Source organism: Pezoporus wallicus, unplaced genomic scaffold (genome assembly GCF_028554395.1).
Source record: "Pezoporus wallicus isolate ANWC-B61680 ecotype Strahan unplaced genomic scaffold, APGP_CSIRO_Pwel_v1 contig_2776, whole genome shotgun sequence".
In the NCBI taxonomy this organism is placed as follows: Eukaryota; Metazoa; Chordata; class Aves; order Psittaciformes; family Psittacidae; genus Pezoporus; species Pezoporus wallicus.
In genome coordinates this window covers 516,454-534,534 of record NW_026642992.1, presented here as the reverse complement: position 1 = coordinate 534,534, position 18,081 = coordinate 516,454, and the positions used below count along the sequence as shown (strand labels likewise).

Genomic DNA, 18,081 nt, shown 5'->3' with positions numbered 1-18,081 from the left:
TAAACAACTGAAGTATTTCAGGACACCCGCTGTAAAATCTGCTTCCAGCTGAAATGCTGACGTTCATTTCAATATACAGAAACGTAATATCAGCGCAAAGAAATACAGATTCACTGATGCCAGGGGCATTTCTGCATACATGTTTCTGCCTTGCAATGGGTTTCCTTTATACAGCCTAATGATTTAGCTGGATTCAGTATTTCTAGAAGTTAAGCTCAGTGTAGTGCTCCAAATAACTTCTAACATATGCACATAATTTCTTTTTCAAAATATATTTTAAAAAGAGTTATGTCAAAGTTCAAAAACAGTCAAAACAATGCCCAGATTTATCTGAACATCAGATTCTTCAAACTGTGTAAATCATATATCAATAAAGAACTCTCCAAATTTAGATTTACTCAATTAATAATTCTCACTTAGAAACACAGTTAAGGACATTTTCTTTAGCAACACCTTTGCACTAAAACAACACTGACATTATCAGCACCATCAGAAATAGTAAAACTAGGAAAAAAATTGCAGACTTAAAATCTGCCCTACTTTCAGTCAATGCTATTACAACATACAGACAAGTGTGATATTTCTGCACTAACAGGTTTACTGCAAAAGAGTGTTTTGGAACAGTTATGATAATGTGTATCACAAAACAAGTCAGAGGCTTGTGTTCACCAGATCTCAATTAAATTTCAAGTGTGCACCAGATCTGTAGCATTTAGAAACGGATTTCCAAGTAGATGCAGCTGTGTTCAGTGTCTCAAGGTATCAACATTTACAGAATTCCTAATGCCTTCCCATTAGGTTGGGCAGGCTTGAAGCTGGAACCTGGCTGTACTTCACACATTACAAAACATATACTTTCTGTAGTGTCTTCATTTGAAATTCCATTTATTTTTTATATTTGGAATGAGAGCTAGCAACGAATACTTTATTTCATAAATTCCTAGCATTGCAGCAGCTGTCGTTCAGACCTGCAAATCACTCACCAAAACAGCCAATAAACTATACCAGAATAGTTTCAAATTTTAGACAGAAGCAGACATACACATATCCAGAATTAGCTGCTGAGGAACATCACTTCTTCAAACACTGTGAAAATACACAGCATTCTTTAAATGAGTCACATGTAAAATAGAAATGGCACTAGCCACAATGAGATGGATAGTTTATGCATCTTCCAAGGCAGATAAATTTGGCACAATGTAGGTCAACACATGATTTTTAGAAATACGAAATACAAACATTAAATCTGTGTTCTGAAATTTTCTTTTTTCTTTTGAATTTCCTTTGAATTTCACCCATAAGATCGCTTGTTTCCTAACCTTGCTAATAACCTTGTTTCCTAGAAAGCAAGCAAGCAGTAGGAAAATTACTTGTTTCTTGACCATAACAGAAAATATTCATTACTAGACCAAACGTTTTCTTGATTCTCTTCCAAACCACAGGTCACTGAAATAGGGTTGCATCCTTAGGGACCTACATTACTTTTTTCAGAAGATTACAGGGTCATTTTGATACTCCCTATTTCTCACCCCATCTTCTGCAGGATTAATCAGCTAGTGCCTTTAAATCAAATAAAACTATGTGCATAAAACTACACTGTACCTCAAACTGTACTACAAATCCTATGTTCAAAAATAGCACATGCATAATGGTAATACGAGTGGCTTCCTAACATACAGAGTATTAATGGAGTAGCAAAAATTGAAGGTACAGTGTCTTATGCTGATGGGAACAGAGAATCAAACAATTGGTCTGGCCTTTGCTTATTGTATTTTGTACCAGAAGCAGAAGACATTTGTAGTGGAATACTTTGTATATCTGTAGTGGAAAGTTGCAGCAGCTTTCATTCTCTTTACAAGAATGCCATGGCCACTCCCTCTTGCAGCTTCTTTTCAAAGTGTATGCAAATACACATACCAGAACTGAAGACAGTAATCAGTAAGTCCCTGCTGCCGAGGGACCATACAGCAAATCTGCTTTACAACGCAGAAGCACAGTCGTTATTATGAGAATTTACTGTCCCTCTGTGATATAAAAATCTCTTTGTATTTATTATTCCTCCTTAGCCCAGTGACCAGCTACCATTCAGATGGATTCAAGATATGTCAGTGACCCAGTTTTATGAGGCAGTAGTTAGGTGTAAGAAGCAAAACAATACCCATACAACCACAACTATGCAGGATCCTGGAAAGGGCTGGAAGGCTCTTTTAGATTAAAACTGGCCACTAAAATTCTCAGTGACATTTACATGAGTGCTTCTATGGCAACTTTGTGGGAAGTCTTTATTAAAAGCATGGCTCAATAACTACTGCAGAGGAGGAATTACAGTCATGCAACAAAATCAATGAGACTCTGCTTAATCACTTATGCCTTCAGCACAAAGTAATACATTTTCATCAATTGGGAAGACTGCTATTGATTTAATCACTCCAAGTTATGTGATGAATTAGCAGCAAGCTCACTGTGATAGTATTTTATAGACATGCAAGATTTGAGAAGGATGAAGCAATACACCCCCCACATCAACATGCAATAGGTACTTGATGATTATGAGAGGAATTGCCTCTTCCTGTATTTTCAGTCATTCCTCTGTTTTCACATGCTTTGGTGACACCAGGATAGATTAGTTGGACTGAATATTGCCCAACTTGTTTGTTTGTTTCCAGTTCCCTTTGAATAAATGGTATTTCTTTCTGCAAATTCATTAGTTACTCAAAATTATTTATCATGGAAGATTTCGCAGATTCCACCAAGCTGACTCCTGAACTCTGAATAGTCTATCCTTCTGCTGGACAAAAAGGCAACTAGAATACTCTTACTTCAGTTTCAGCAAAATTCCGTCAGAAATGCTCAGGTTTGCACTTTAAAAATGGTCTTTCTTGAAATCTTGAAATCATTTAAGTGGATTTAGCTGCACCCCTTTAAGTTGTACACTAATACTAATACTGTGCATTAGGATTCAAGAATATTAATACAAAGAGGTTTTTTTGTATATGGCATGAAAGAAACTGTCCAATTGGACCATCGGGCACCATGCGTACACCACCTACCATGCATGATTTTCTACTGCCTCTACAGACACAAAACACTAATGCAAAAAAGTAAAGTAGGCTGGTCAAGAGCTGCTCTGGCTTTACCTTACCTCATTGCAAAGGTTTTATAATGTAAGCTGTCTGTAAAGTTACCTATTGGTGAGAGTAATTACCCAATATTTGCATAACTTGACGACTTAAGCTAAGTTACACTATTCACATGGTTTCAGACTTCCTGAGAGAATTACAGAAAGAAAATAAAACTGCCCTGATGATAATGCAATTTATAATACGATAGATTTTACATACCATGGTAGAATACAGAAAGAGCAGAAGAAAGAAAAAAATAATAAAAACAACCCTGCAAAAACAAACTCTGCAAATCACAGATATCAAATACTTAGATTATATTAAGTGGCATAATTTCATTTAAACCAAAGAGTTATGCTAATTCCTATCAATTCCTGTATTATTTTGGTTTTCTGAATGTACAGTGACCATTTGCCTAATGATCCACTCTGGCTACCCTGGATTTGGAGAAGGCTGAGGTTCTCAATGACTTCTTTGCCTCCGTCTTCATTGGCAAATGCTCTGACCACACCACCCAAGTCTTGGAAGGCAGATGCAGGGACTGTGAGAATGAAGACCCTAGTCCCTCTGTAGGAGAGGATCTGCTTTGAGACCATCTTAAAAACCTGAAAGTGCACAAGTCCATGGGACCTGATGAAATCCATCTGTGGTCCTGAAGGAGCTGGTGGATGAAGTTGCTAAGCCACTGTCCATCATATTTGAAAAATCATGGCAGTCAGGTGAACTTCCCAATGACTTGAAAAAGGGAAATATAACCCCCATTTTCAAGAAGGCGAAAAGGGATGACCCAGGGAATTACAGACCAGTCAGTCCCACTTCTGTGCATTACAAAACCTTGGAGCAGAGCCTCCTGGAAGTCATGCTAAGGCACATGAAAAACAACAAGGTGCTTGGTGACAGCCACTATGGCTTCACTAAGGGGAAATCCTGCCTGACCAATTCGGTGGCCTTCTATGATGGGGCTACAGAACTGATGGACAGGGGCAGAGCAGTTGACATCATCTACCTGGACTTGTGCAAAGCACTTGACACTGTCCCACACGACATCCTTGTCTCTAAATTGGAGAGACATTTGATAGGTGGACTGCTTGGTGGATAAAGAACTGGCTGGATAGCTGCAAACAAAGAGTTGTGGCCAATGGCTCAGTGTCCAGCTGGAGACCAGTAACGAGTGGTGTCCCCCAGGGATCAGTGTTAGGGGCGGTCCTGTTCAACATCTTTGTCGCTAACATGGACAGTGGGATTGAGTGCGCCCTCAGCAAGTTTGCCGATGACACCAAGCTGTGTGGTTCGGTTGATACCCTGGAGGGAAGGAATGCCATCCAGAGGGACCTTGACATGCTTGCGAGGTGGGCTGATGCCAACCTCATGAAGTTTAACCATGCCAAGTGCAAGATCCTACGCCTGGGTTGGAGCAATCCCAGGCACAGCTACAGGTTGGGCAAAAAAGAGATTCAGAGCAGCCCTGCAGAGAAGGACTTGGAGGTGTTGGTTGATGAGAAAATGAACATGAGCTGGCTTCAGTGTGCGCTTGCAGCCCAGAAAGCCAACCATATCCTGGGCTGTATCAAAAGGAGAGTGACCAGCAGATCGAAGGAGGTGATCCTGCCCCTCTACTCTGCTCTCATGGGACCTCACTTGCGGTATTGTGTGCAGTTCTGGTGTCCTCAACATAAAAAGGACATGGAACTGTTGGAACAAGTCCAGAGCAGGGCCACGAGGATGATCAGGGGACTGGAGCACCTCCTGTAGGCTGAGGAAGTTGGCTGAGTAAGTTGGGGCTGCTCAGCCTGGAGAAGAGAAGGCTGTGTAGAGACCTCATAGCAGCCTTCCAGTATCTGAAGGGGGCCTATAAGGATGCTGGGGAGGGACTATTCATTAGGGACTGTAGCGACAGGACAAGGGGTAACATGTGCAAACTTAAACAGAGGAAGTTTAGGTTAGACATAAGGAAGAAGTTCTTTCCTGTGAGGGTGGTGAGGCACTGGGATGGATTGTCCAAGGAAGTGGTGAACGCTCCATCCCTGGCAGTGTTCAAGGACAGGTTGGATGGAGCCTTGGGTGGCATGCGTTAGTGTGAGGTGTCCCTGCCCATGGCAGGGGGGCTGGAACTTGATAATCTTAAGGTCCTTTCCAACGCTAACAACTCTATGATTCTATGAATGCAGCTCAGAGGGAGTTGATGGTATTTATCAAAGAGTGACTCCACAGTTGCTCAGTATCTTACATGTCTTCCCTATGTACTTGCCAGAGCGAGTATGCTATGTTACATGGGCCTCTTGGTCTGACCTCAAGGGCAGTATTTTCAACATAGTTTTCCACCAAAGATGTACAAAGTGCAACAAGCTAGCAGAAAACTGGAAGAAATCAAATACATGCCAATGATGTTATAATACCACCTTCCCTTATTCATATGGTAAGAGTTCACTGTTTCTTTCACTGCTATTTGCATATGTTGTCCTGGGTCTGCTTTAGGAAGGTGGAGACTGATGAGCTGACCAGCACAATTTCAGGGCCTCTTTGTGCAGGGCACTGTGAGGAGCACAAAGCAGCAAAACAAGGCAAGAGCTAACTCAGGTGGGAGCTGCCTGTGGGTTGTCAGGCTTAGCTGGCAAAGGTTGTATTGAAAGATAGGAAGACTAGACCACAGCATTCCTCAGCAGGACTGTTACTGCAGACCCTTCTGTGTACATCTGTATCTTTCTCAACATCATCCCTTGTCAGTTACTGGCCTCTGTCTTCTTTCTTATCCATATTCCTACTTGCAGACTTAAGGTCCCCAAACATTTTCTCTTTGTTTTCTTGACCCAGACATCTTTCAAGCACTAGGAAAATGTAGTTTCTATTTTTGTAGGTGCATGTAAAAGAGAAGATCATCACCACTACACTTAAAACTTTATTTCATGCTAATTAAGTGCTCCTGTTCCTAAACTCTAATGGTCTCTTCCCAGTGAGAAGGTCAGCTTGTAAAATTACTCTTATCATTTGCAGCAACTCTGTTCTGGTATGAGCATGAAGGGATAAAACATACGGTGGTCTGAGACGGGTGGTTGGAACAAAAGAAAGATCAATCATTGCACATCTGATGATTGTCCTTACACTTGAGACCAATAACCTATGGGTGCTACCAAGAGATGGAGAAATACCTTTTTCTGAAAAGCACACACACTGGACATGCAACCAGAAAAGCTCAACCAAACCAGAAAAGCAAAACCATTTCAAATTGAGAAGGATATATTTTTGTCACGGCTAAGTACCTAACACCTTCTCCTAGATTAAGTGCCATGAGGAAAAAAATAATTACATGAAATGTTAACACAGTGTAAAATTCAAGGTATTTCTCAACCTGAAGCACTATGGGGTTTTTTAATGCTGTCTTGTCTTTTTCTGTATCTGCTGCTTCAGAAACAGGCTGCCTTAAAAGACGACTTAACAGATCTGCAATACCCAGATGGGAGAGCCTGCCAAGGGCTCATTCCCAGAGAGGGGATTTTCAGTGTTTTCAGGGAACAAATACTGTTGCCTTCCTAAAGACAGAGGAGTGATTTGCAGCCAATGGAACAGGAATGAAAAAAACTGTGAGACAGGGAGGAAAGATGAAGTCTGTGGAAAAGGAGAATGCTCTAAAGGATATGGTTGTGATGAACAACCATGCGACAGGAAAATACCAGAAAACAAATGCTACAGTGCTAAAGTTATTTGGCACAGATGCTGTTCTGATTAAAGCAAAGAACAGAGGAGGAGTAAAACCTTAAGGTAGCTCAGAAAGTCTTCTAGCACACACACAGGGCATCCATCACACTTTCAACAGGGCACATTTGTCAAACCTCTGTCATGAGATGTATTACAAGACATCTTAGAGATCCTGTCTCCCGCACTGTGACAAAGGGGGACACAGCATCTGGTTCTCCTCAGGATTTGCCTTTATCCAACTTTCCAGGGAACACACTTCAACCTGCAAGGAAATCTCTCTAGTGTGTATATCATGGCTCATCATCTCTTGGAAGTAAACACAAATTGCTGATAAGTTTTTAACGCTGCGCTCTCTGTTGATTTTGGCAAAAATCCATCCTAGCCCATGATGGCAAAAGCACAACAGTTTTTGCACAGCTTTTTATGCAGCAGAGCCCCTCTCCTTTATTGTCACACAGCAGTACTTGCCATGAGCATTGCCTGCTTTCACAGTTCCAGTACCACATGATTAAAAAACCACTCTTTTCTTATCATGTCCTCCAGGTCCACATTTTCTCTACAGCTCCAGATGACATGACTGGTGGCAAACTGTTATCATAATCACATTAGGACACTTAGGAATTGTATGATGCATAAAATCTCACAGTCTGGCATCACTGAAATCAGAGTCCAATGAATAGTCAGCTTGACCCAAATTACAAGGCACACAAGTAAAACAGGCCTCAAAACTAAAAAGTAAACCAACAAAATATGAGGGCTTTCAGAAGCAGAAGACTCTAACTTGAAATCAGGGTACAAACTTCCTTCTCCAGATTGAGTCACCCATTCATGTTCATATTAATTTAGTTAATTTTCCAGACTCTCCAATTTGCCAAATATCACAGAAAATTCACCTGATAGGGCTTAAAGGGATTCAGTTTATCCCAGAGTGATCCCATAATACAGAAGAATCATAGAATCAACGAGGCTGGAAAAGACCTTTAAGATCATCAGGTCCAACCATTACCCCAGGACTGCCAAACCCACTACTAAACCGTATCACTAAGGGCCTCATCTACATGGTTTGTGAACACTTCCAGGGACAGTAAGACCACTGCTGCCTGTACAGCATGCTCCAATGTCTAACCACCCTCTCTGTCAAATTTTTCCTAATATCCAATCTAAACCTCCCCTGGCACAGCTCGAGGCTATTACCTCTTGTTCTATTGCTTGATACTTGGGAGAAGAGACCAACCACCACCTCACTACAACCTCCTCTCAGGTAGTTGTAGGGGGTTATATGGTGCCCCCTGAGCCTTCTCCAGACTAAACAACCTCAGTTCCCTCAGCTGCTCCTCCATTACACTTGTGCTCCAGACCCTTCACCAGCTTCCTTGTCCTCCTCTGGCCCCACTCCAACACCTCAATGTCTCTCTTGTACTGAGGGGCCCAGAACTGAACACAGGATTCGAGGAGCAGCCTTGAGTACAGAGAGAAAATGCACACAGCACACACAGTCCCAAATCTTTGTTTTTTTTCGATTTAAGGTCTTTGACATTAAAATTTAAAATCTATTTTCTGGAAAGTTTTTGACTGTAATTTACAGGCCGGTATTTACACAAATAACTGTTGTAGCATTCATAAGCGCAGGTTTTCTCTTGAAGTGCCAGTGGATGCTGGATCACTCTTTGCTCAGGCAAGGAATGGAAAAGCATTGCTGCAGGAGACTTTCACGCATGCTTAAAGGAACACATGCCTATAGTTAGAACACATATAGAACATATTCCTTTAGCAGCATGGAGGGAACCTTTCAATCTTTTCAATATCAAGCCAGTGAGGTTGGCCACTGATTAAAAAAGAATGCAAGTGCCCAGTAATACGGTGAAGGGCTAAACCCTTCCAGTGCACACAGTACACTGGACCACTCGCTGCCTGGTGCGTCAGATAGATTTCTTACCTTTTTTTGTCTACTTCTGTACCATTGCAAATACTCATGAGAGGACAAACTAATTAACATGCCAAACTCTCAATAAAACAGATCTCCTATGGCTCGCAAAGGTATGCTCCATGTGTCAATTCACTACATAAAAACTAAAGGCACTGCAAACTTCTGTGTTTAGTTACTCATTATACCTGATATATATTCACTAAAATCTGACCTCACAGATTTTATTAAGTCATCAGTCTGTAAGACTGTAAGACTGATGACTTTCCACTTTTTTTGTGCTACAAACACAACTGCCCACTAAGCATATGTAAAGAGGAAGACAATACTTTGACTCACAGTGAGCCACTTTACCAAGAAATTTAACTGAACTTAGTCCCAAAAAATCTGTTCATATGGGAAGGGAAGGAGCAAGGCTGAGAAGGTTCTCTTTGATGTTACACTTCCTATTTAACTGTAACTGATACAACCACAGCTCCAGTACAAACCTGGACGTTTTAAAGTATAAGCTGACAGAACTGTACAACTGATACACCAAACTACAGAGAGGCAGGATCTATCCCATAATAAAACTATCTTTTTTTTTTTAAAATTAGCTAAATTCAAACTATGCTTATTGATTTTAGTACCTGGAACAAGGCAATACCTGGCAGTAAGCAATCCTGGGTCAGGATATTGATCTGTCACTGGGTTTGACACATCATTATGGAGCTTATTTACAGCTTTTAAAAGCTCAGTTGCAGAAAGAGAGGCTGAACCATGTGTATTGGTATCAGTGAAAAATTTCCCCTTGATGTCCATGGGCACTCAGTCAAGCTCAGGAATGGTAAAGACCACAGATGTTTACTGCGTCATTTTCTCCTGGCTTCAGACCTGATTTTATCTCGCTACTTCGATCTGCTGTGCCTTGTTTCTCTCTATATAAACCACAATAGCACTAAAGCACATATCCCAGTGTTTTGCTAGACTAGGGCCAGAAGGCACAGCATTTTGAGGGACTGAACCCTAAAATGATTGAGATTGAAACCACACATGAACAAGATAAAAATTATGGACAACAGTTTGGGCAGTTTCTTCTTTTTAATTACTTTTCTCATGGTTTTCAATGTCAATATTACAGCAAATATATGAAGACGTATGTGTGCCCACAATGTGAGGACACCAACTGGTTTATAGTATTGAACATAAAGGTGTGTTCCAAGCAAGGTCTGTACTGCCTCTCCCTAAAAAATAGCAACAAACAGATAAACGCAATAAATATGCAAGATAAATAACTTCCAAAGTACCCTTTTGTACTTTACATGATTCTGTTACTTTCTGTTGCTTAAAATGAATCGTATGCCCAGACTCCTCCAACAACTACGGTACCTTCATGACCTGCGTTAAGTGGTCCTGGTGATTTTAGTGGGACTACTTACATGAAAAAAAAAAAATTATACATATGTTTGAACAAAAAAAGTTGCAAGCCACAAATGGAAAAAAGTTGGGCCGTAACACAGATCAGCTCCTACTACTTCAGGACAGGACAGAGAAGGAACAGGGAAACAAAGGGCACACTGTTCTCCAGCTGATGTTTACATACACACACACACACCTAATAAATGCAGCCAACTACCAAGGATGTTCAAAGCTATTTACAAAGCTGAACATGAATAGGAAGCATTTACATCAAATTACCGCCGGGCTGATACACATGTATTTAACTATCAAAATCTAGTTATGTTTGCAATTCTGATGTATAAGAATCATAACACATATGACATTATTCTATGATTCTATGATTTCTGTGATGAATTTAACAAAACTTAAGGACATGTCAGCACAGTAAAGCCAACAAAAGCTATTCCCCTTCCCTCCTACCATCCTCTTAGACAAACAACTGGACTATATTGAAACTGTTGTGGCAAAGATAGTAACCTAGATACTGAGATAGTCTTACTAATCGAAAGGAGAGAGATGTTTTCACATGCCATCACTGTTCATGAGTCAGATTTTTTCCATCTATTGAGATTCTGTCTGGGTTTAGGTTACGTCACAAAGTGCTTCTGCAAACTTTCAAGTGGACCTTTCTTTTATTGTTTTCTTTCTGCAGAAAGCAAATTACGGAGCAAAGACAGCATCATGAACTGGGTAAGTAAAGACCATATGAAATTACTGATCCGTCTGTAAGACTAACCGTTGTTATTTATTCTTCCAGTCCAAAAAGAACAGTTCACTCAGGCTGTGATCATGAGTAGCAGGTTAAGTATCTGAAAAAGTTTCTGAATAAATGTTTAATCTCACAATCCAAACACATTTTTAAAAGTCCCTAGAAACAAATTATTGGGGTAGATGAGAATTTAAGGTGCACTTTATGGAGACTGCTATGATAAAAATTTGCCACTGATTTGTTACAAGTTCTGGTAAAAAAAAGAAAAAAAAAAAGAAAGAAAAAAAACCACAAAAAAACCACAAAAAAGCACCACACACAAAAAATTTAAAAAAAAAAAACTTTAAAAAAAACCAAATCTGCACATCCAATTCGATTGCTACAAAAGTTACACAGAAATCAACACACTTTTTGTTAGCTTCCCTGTACCTCACAACCAGGACCCACTACCACTACAGTTTGACACAGTCTCTTTAGATATATCCATGTAGTATTTTTAACTGCCCCTTAATCAGCTGCCAAGACCTCGAACTCAGATTGCTGGTTTTCCATCTTAAATTACAATTTTAAAATGAAGCAGAATCACTCTACTTTTTATGGCTGGCATTTGTATATTAATTTTGAGCACCTCAGGTTTCAGACAGATTACTGCAAATCACAAAAATGTGCTTCTGTAAACTGGAACCAGCTTGGTACAGAGAGGCCCCCGGTAACCTGGTTTAACCCCAAACCTAACTACCGTCAATTGTCTTCATTTCACTGACACTGAAGGCAAGGGCTCTCACGGACTTCAGTGAGCTCCCCAGACCGAGAGCCGTACTTGGAGACAGGGGTGGTGTTGGTCTGCCTTTTAAAGGAGACGGAAGACAGGGGTGCAACAAAGATGCTGGGCCCGTCAGGGGGCATCTGGGGAAGAAAGTTTCGTTTGCGGAGCTGGCAGCACCTTATATCCCCAGCGCTCCACCGGCTGGGTTTTCCCACGTGGGGCGCTGGTAGAGCAGCAGAGAGGAAGCAAGCAAGCGCCTGCACGCTGATAAATGAGCTGGAAACCCTCAAAGCCGAAGTACAGACGTGGGGAGGGCTAGTGTACGCCTGCAAGCACGGCGGGTGGGAAGTCAGCCTCAACTCTGATACGGCCGACCCCCAGCTGGGCAATTGCAACAACACCGGCGCAAGCTGCTGCCCGACATACCGCTCCCCCTCCGGAGGGCGGCACAGGCAGCTTGCCGCCAGACCCCCAGGGAAGGGTCAGCCCTGGCACCCTGGGGTCCCGGCCCCACGCCCACCGGGGCGGCTGTGCCTGTGCCGCCTCGGACGTGACCGGACATTACCTGGGGATGTACCTCGCCTCCTCCCCGAGCCGCACCTCGAAGTCCCTCCAGGGCTGCTCCAGCCCCACGGCGGGGCACGCCGCCTCCTCCTCGCCCTCCAGCTCTTCGCCGCCGGGCCGCCAGCGGGTGGCGCCGCGGAAGCCGCGGGCGAACTCGGGAAAGGTGATGGCCCCGTCGCGGTCACTGTCGAGGCGCTGGAAGATGGCCTCGGCCTCGGCCGGCCGCACCCGCAGCTCGGCGCACAGAGCCGCGAAGTCTTCCCGTTCTATGCGACCCGAGCCGCTGGCGTCGCAGGCCAGGAAGAGGGCCCGCAGGCGGGACAGCTCGTCCCCCGTCGCCTCGGGGTCCATCAGCCGGGAATACTCTGAGCGGGACGAGGCGGACCGGGACAGGGTAAACAGCGGACTCTCGAGCTGGCAGCACCCCTCTGCCGTCGGCGCAGCAGGGCGGGCCGGTACCTGCTCCGCCCCGGTACCCTGCGGGGCCGGGCGTGGCCGGGAGGCGGAGGCCGGGCCGCAGGTGGCGGAGTGTGGCTGCGGCAGGTACGGGGCAAGGCCGCGGGCGCCTCCGGGCGGCCCCAAGCCGAAGACCTGCAGGTGCCAGACCTCCTCGCCGCTATCCCGCCGGTGGTGCCGGGAAGGGCGCTGGTTCTCTTGCGCGCCGCTCTGCTCAGCACTGCCAAAAGCGCAGGTACTGTTCACAAGCACCATAGGTTAAAACCACGTCCCACCTCCTCGCAGCAGCAAAGGGGAGTCCTAGTGCTGTGCTGTCACTGTACGGTGTTAAATCTCATTGTCTTTTGCCAGCAGAATAAAAGCACTTCTGCTCATGGACGATGAAGAACCCAGGAAGTTCTTCAAAAACCCAAAGTCTCCCTATGTCTTGGTGACTATGAGTAGTCCTGGAGTTATGCGTTGCTGAGTACGTGCTCACTCCTATCCCATCACCAGTAAGTTAGAAATGTGCACTCTTAAAATACCAGCTTAAACTGAAAATGCAAATGCTACGTTCAGATCAGTAAACCAAAGGAGCAGATTTTCAGTGCTCTGTGTAGAAGAACTAGCGTCTGTCTTTTTTGGCAGAAAGACTTCTCACTTTCTTGAAGCCAGACTCAGATTTCATTGCCGGCAATTAAATTTGAACTGAGATTCCCTTCCTTCCCCGCACACTCACTCTTGTTTGTGTCTATCCGCAAGTGTAAATTGTGTATACCAAAGTTGTGATGGAGTTAAACAGAATACAAATCCAGCCATCAAAACAGTGTTTTCTTATTGACAGAAACATAGCCCAAGGCTAACTAGCTGATCCAGGAAAGCACAAAGAGTCCAACTGACCTTCCATTAAAATAAATCACATAAAAAATCTAAAGTTCCCCTCTGCCTAAGAAGTAGGGAATGCTGTCATTGAAAATTATTATATTGATAGTTTTTGATTACTATTTTGTCAGGCTTAGACAGACTCAGCCTAAAATCCTGCCAACAATTTATCCCTAGTCAGTACAATGTGTTGTGAAATGTTCCCTGAAATTCAGAGAAATACAGCTGTCAAGTAATTTGGAAAAGAAATTTTAGCTAAAAAATGTCAGCTACCTGAAGGACTTCAGTTTGTAATTTGATGCATATTTGCCACTATATTTCCATTATTCAGTTGTAGGACTAGTAAGAGTAGGAAAGTGGTATCATCTCGATTCTGAGTCTAGCAAAATCTAATATTTTAGTAAAGCAAGAATTAATTTAACAAAAGTGTTCCTTCTGTTCTATGATTGCTCATCTGGCCATTAAATTTTTGTACCCAAAGAGTGTCATGAGCCCTTGTGAGTCTGATGAAGGTTTGTTCAGCTATCCAAAGAGACAAACGTATGTTGCTTACACACACCAGTCAGGACATTCGGCTTTCAATGCAAACACACTCCTGAGCTAAGCTGGAACAGCCTTATCCAGAGCTGAATGTGTCTCACTAGACAGACAGGGACTTCCTGCTCAAATTAATGCACTCACCTTCTTGTTTGCTTTTGTGGCTGCAGGTGTATGAATTGACGTTTTCAGTAATCCTTATCCTGCTCATTCACTTATTCACTCTTTTGTATCTCTTGTGGTATTAACTACCATGTAGTGCTAAGTAGAGGGCATAGGCTTTGGATACATAGCCTCTGTATTTATTTATTTTTTCCCCTCTGAGATTGAACATCATCTTTTCCCCAACTTTTCTATATAACCCTACTTTTCTATGACTTGCGATTTGACCCTTCCACTACAAAGATCTGCATCTTTGTTTCATTTGAAAGCTTTATATTTCTTCCTATGTAATACAAGCAAATAATAAGGAACATTGAAAACAAATTGAAATCTTCATATTAACATTCTGGTTTAAAGCAAGCCATACAAAAATCTTGCAATATTGCCAATGCAATGCCTACATGGGCCAGATTTCTGCCTTCATGTGCAGGTAATCCCTTGTGTATTCAGTGGCTGTCATTGTCTTTGGCATCTCCCTTGTTTCCACTGTTACAGAAGTCACACAAATCTCAGACACTGGCATGAAGTGCAGTGTGTCATTTAACACTGCCATGGCATATATCCTGTAAAACAGATGATGCAAGCAGTGTTACACAATGCCACGCAATCAGTGCTTGCTTGGCAGGCCATGGCTCAGTGAAACGGTCCTAACAACAGCACAGAGATAACAAATAAAATATAATTTGAATGAGTGCTGAGGGCAGGATTCCCAGCAGACAATGGTAAAACAGTGCTTTGTTCTGAAATTATGTGCCTATTTCAAAATGATCTGTCCCTTCAAATCCAGCTCTAAATTAAATAAATATGCAAAACCAAAGCCCTTTTTCCATGGACTAATGGTTGTGGATATGCTGGAGGAGAAGTTTTAAATTCATAAGTAAGAAACCAAAGCCACAAATACAAATATATCCCATGTGCCATTTTCAGTACTATCTGGTTTATTTCTCTGTGCCATGAAACACACTAGCTAGCTGGAGGATCTTTTCAGCTGAAGAACAGAACATGAAATCATGCTCAGGAATTTCAGGTTTGCCTAAGAAAGACGTGAACAAGAAGAGATTCATTGCATCACTACCAAAGTGTCCTATTATTCTGAGTTGGAGAAGGTGCTCTTTGACAATGTTACACAGAGGTTAAATGAGCAGATTAGAAGAGACAGAGGAACCAGGAACAGGAGGCATGGTACACCACATGACATCAAAACCTAGCATCACCTCAGCAAACAAAAATGCAGAGGAGTGAGCTGATCAGGGAGATAAGCTACAGAACTCTTAAATGCTGTTTAAATACATGTGATCTCTGAAAGTAATTTTGTAGAACTGTGCAGAAGCCCAGTAAAGCTGGAGTACTGTGCTTCAGGAAGATCCCACACTTGAAATAGCAGCACTCTTCTGATCCCTCCATACATATTATTTTTGGAACTCACATGTATAATAAAGGAAGATTTTTGCCTGGACTACCAAGCATTTCAAAATCACGAAATAGAACATATGTATATTTCAATCACACTATTCTGACTATCTCTGAAGACAGAGTATTTCTTTTCTATAGTTCTTGTATATATTAACTAATCTTTCCAATATTATAGATGGTTAAAAGAGTGAATGGATCCCCTTATGGTTTCTATAACTTTCTTATTCACCTTTGTCTGTTTTCCATTTGGACTGTTTAAGCAGTTTAGCACAAACTTAAGAAAGCACAGCAGAAGTAAAATAGAATCGATTAATAAGAAGCATCTAATTGAAACAGTATTACACACAGGTATCATACTTAGCCACAGCACCATGAAAACTAATTGCCTAAGCCTACTCCAATTTCGCCACTCATTTCACTCACAAACATTACCACCTCTGCAACCCACAGTATATCTCAAAGCATCATAATTCCAGTTTGGAGCTCCATCTTTCCCTTTTCCACCCATACGTGTGTTGAACCTCCTCCTCATTCTCTCCCTACCATCAGGAAGAGAAGCACAGGCAGCTGAAGTGCATGGTGAGAAGGTGATGTGCAGTGAAAGCCTGTGAGAGGTCTCCAGCAAACAGGCAGTGGCAGTGACTCTCCCCCCTGCCCGTTTCCCTTCTCTGCCTTTCTGCTGCTGCATCTCCATTTGGACTTTTTTATGACTTTGATGTAATTTCCAGCTGTTTACCCAACTGTATTCAAGCATGCACCTCATATGAAGCATACATACTTGAATGCCAAATTTGAGCAGATTATAGGCCACTGCTACATACTCTTAATCCCTGCTGTATAATTTTTAGTACTACTGAATGTGACTCATTCCTCTCAGTTAAAAACTAAGGGTAATGTATTTATTAACAGGCATAACATAGATTGTACTTCTTAAGTACATTGCATCATTATAACCTCTGAAGTAGAAAAGGCACAATCTGTACCTTAAAAAACTTAGTCCAAGGGAAAGAAATTAAGAAACTTGCATAATATTGCAAAAAAACCCCACAATTTTATGCTTCAACTTTATCAAAAACTGAGATACAAAGTGACATGATAGCTCTCTGTAAACCAGTGGTACATTTAAAAGCTAAAAATGTCTCTCAGGATATATAAAATTTTTCATTTGACTGAAGTGTTAGCAGTTGGGACAGTGAGGTTATTAAAGACTCACATTTTTATTGATTTCTTTAATGGACTCCAGACCATGTCTGAAGCAGAAGCCACACAGATGAAGTATCTTCAGCCTGAAAGAGAGAAAATAGACCATTAATAAAACAATAGTGAAGTACCCAAGGTACTTTTGAAAATATTAAGTATTAGAAGCAACGGAGACAGCCTTTTTAAAAGCTTGTCTGTACAATCAACTGAATAGCCAGTCTGATGCTGAAATGACCAATAATGACTGCTGGCCTATTTTGGAGGTGTTAGCAGTTATCCTCATGCTGCTCTAACAAGAGTACTCCAACCCCGGAAATAACAGAAAAAGATTGCTCTAAAGACATGCTGTGATGTTGCCAATTTTCAAACTCTGTAATAGTTTTGAATAACATAGGCAGCCAGAAATAAATACTTCATCTGAATGAAATTCAGAAATCCATGAAATTAATTTCATCTTTTACAAGAATGCTTTCATGATAATTTTCATTATACCTTGATTATTTTTTTTATTCTGTCCTACTTTTAAGCTGTTAGGAATCCTGACAAATACCTGGCTTTTAACAAACAAGAATAGAAATGCCAAATTGAGTGAAATGCAAAAGGAGTCACCAAATCCCATTTTCAGGTATGAAAGTAGCACTTCCTCAGAAACAAAGGGGCAAACTAAACTAACATGGACAGATCCACAGGCTTCCTTAGAAAATCCAGGCTTTTATTCCATTGTCTTTTCAGTCCTACTAGGCTCAAAGAAAGCAAAGCTGCTAGATCCATTCTGCCATTATTTTCTTGTGATAAAGCTGGATTGCTACAACAAGCAGTAATTAAATTGCTCTGTGAAGAGAAAATTCAACCCCTGGTAAATTTTTTACTATTTCTTTCTGCTTAGCAGTAAAAGAAATTAAAGTAAAATTCTCTGAGTCCATTCACAGCAAAAAAATGAAAAGTTATTCTGTGCACACAGCAATAACGTGTCAATGGAAAACTCATATATTACATTAGATTATTACATGCTGCTTATTATTAAGAATTTGAATTTCACCATGGACTAAATATTCTTTTGTGCATGGTCACAGACGGTGAAATCCATACTGGTCAGTCTTCGAAGTTTCCTACAGCAGCCATTAAAAGTGTCACAGGTAACTCTGTAATGGACAGAATAAAGTAAGGAGATAAGCAAAATAAGCTTTCTAGGCTTTTTTAACTGAAATACATACAAGCTTTCAGATACTTAAGC

At 41.6% G+C, this 18,081-nt stretch overlaps 1 protein-coding gene across 1 annotated transcript in view; it reads right to left on the bottom strand.

Moving 5' to 3' along the window:
• RASEF (RAS and EF-hand domain containing) overlaps positions 1–12,600 on the bottom strand; it is a 37,025-nt gene extending 24,425 nt beyond the window's left edge. The window contains exon 1 of the mRNA XM_057396494.1: positions 12,220–12,600. Coding sequence (XP_057252477.1) covers positions 12,220–12,569 — 350 coding nt within the window. The 5' untranslated portion in view covers positions 12,570–12,600. The remainder of the gene's footprint in view (positions 1–12,219) is intronic.
• Between the last annotated feature and the right edge of the window lie 5,481 nt (positions 12,601–18,081).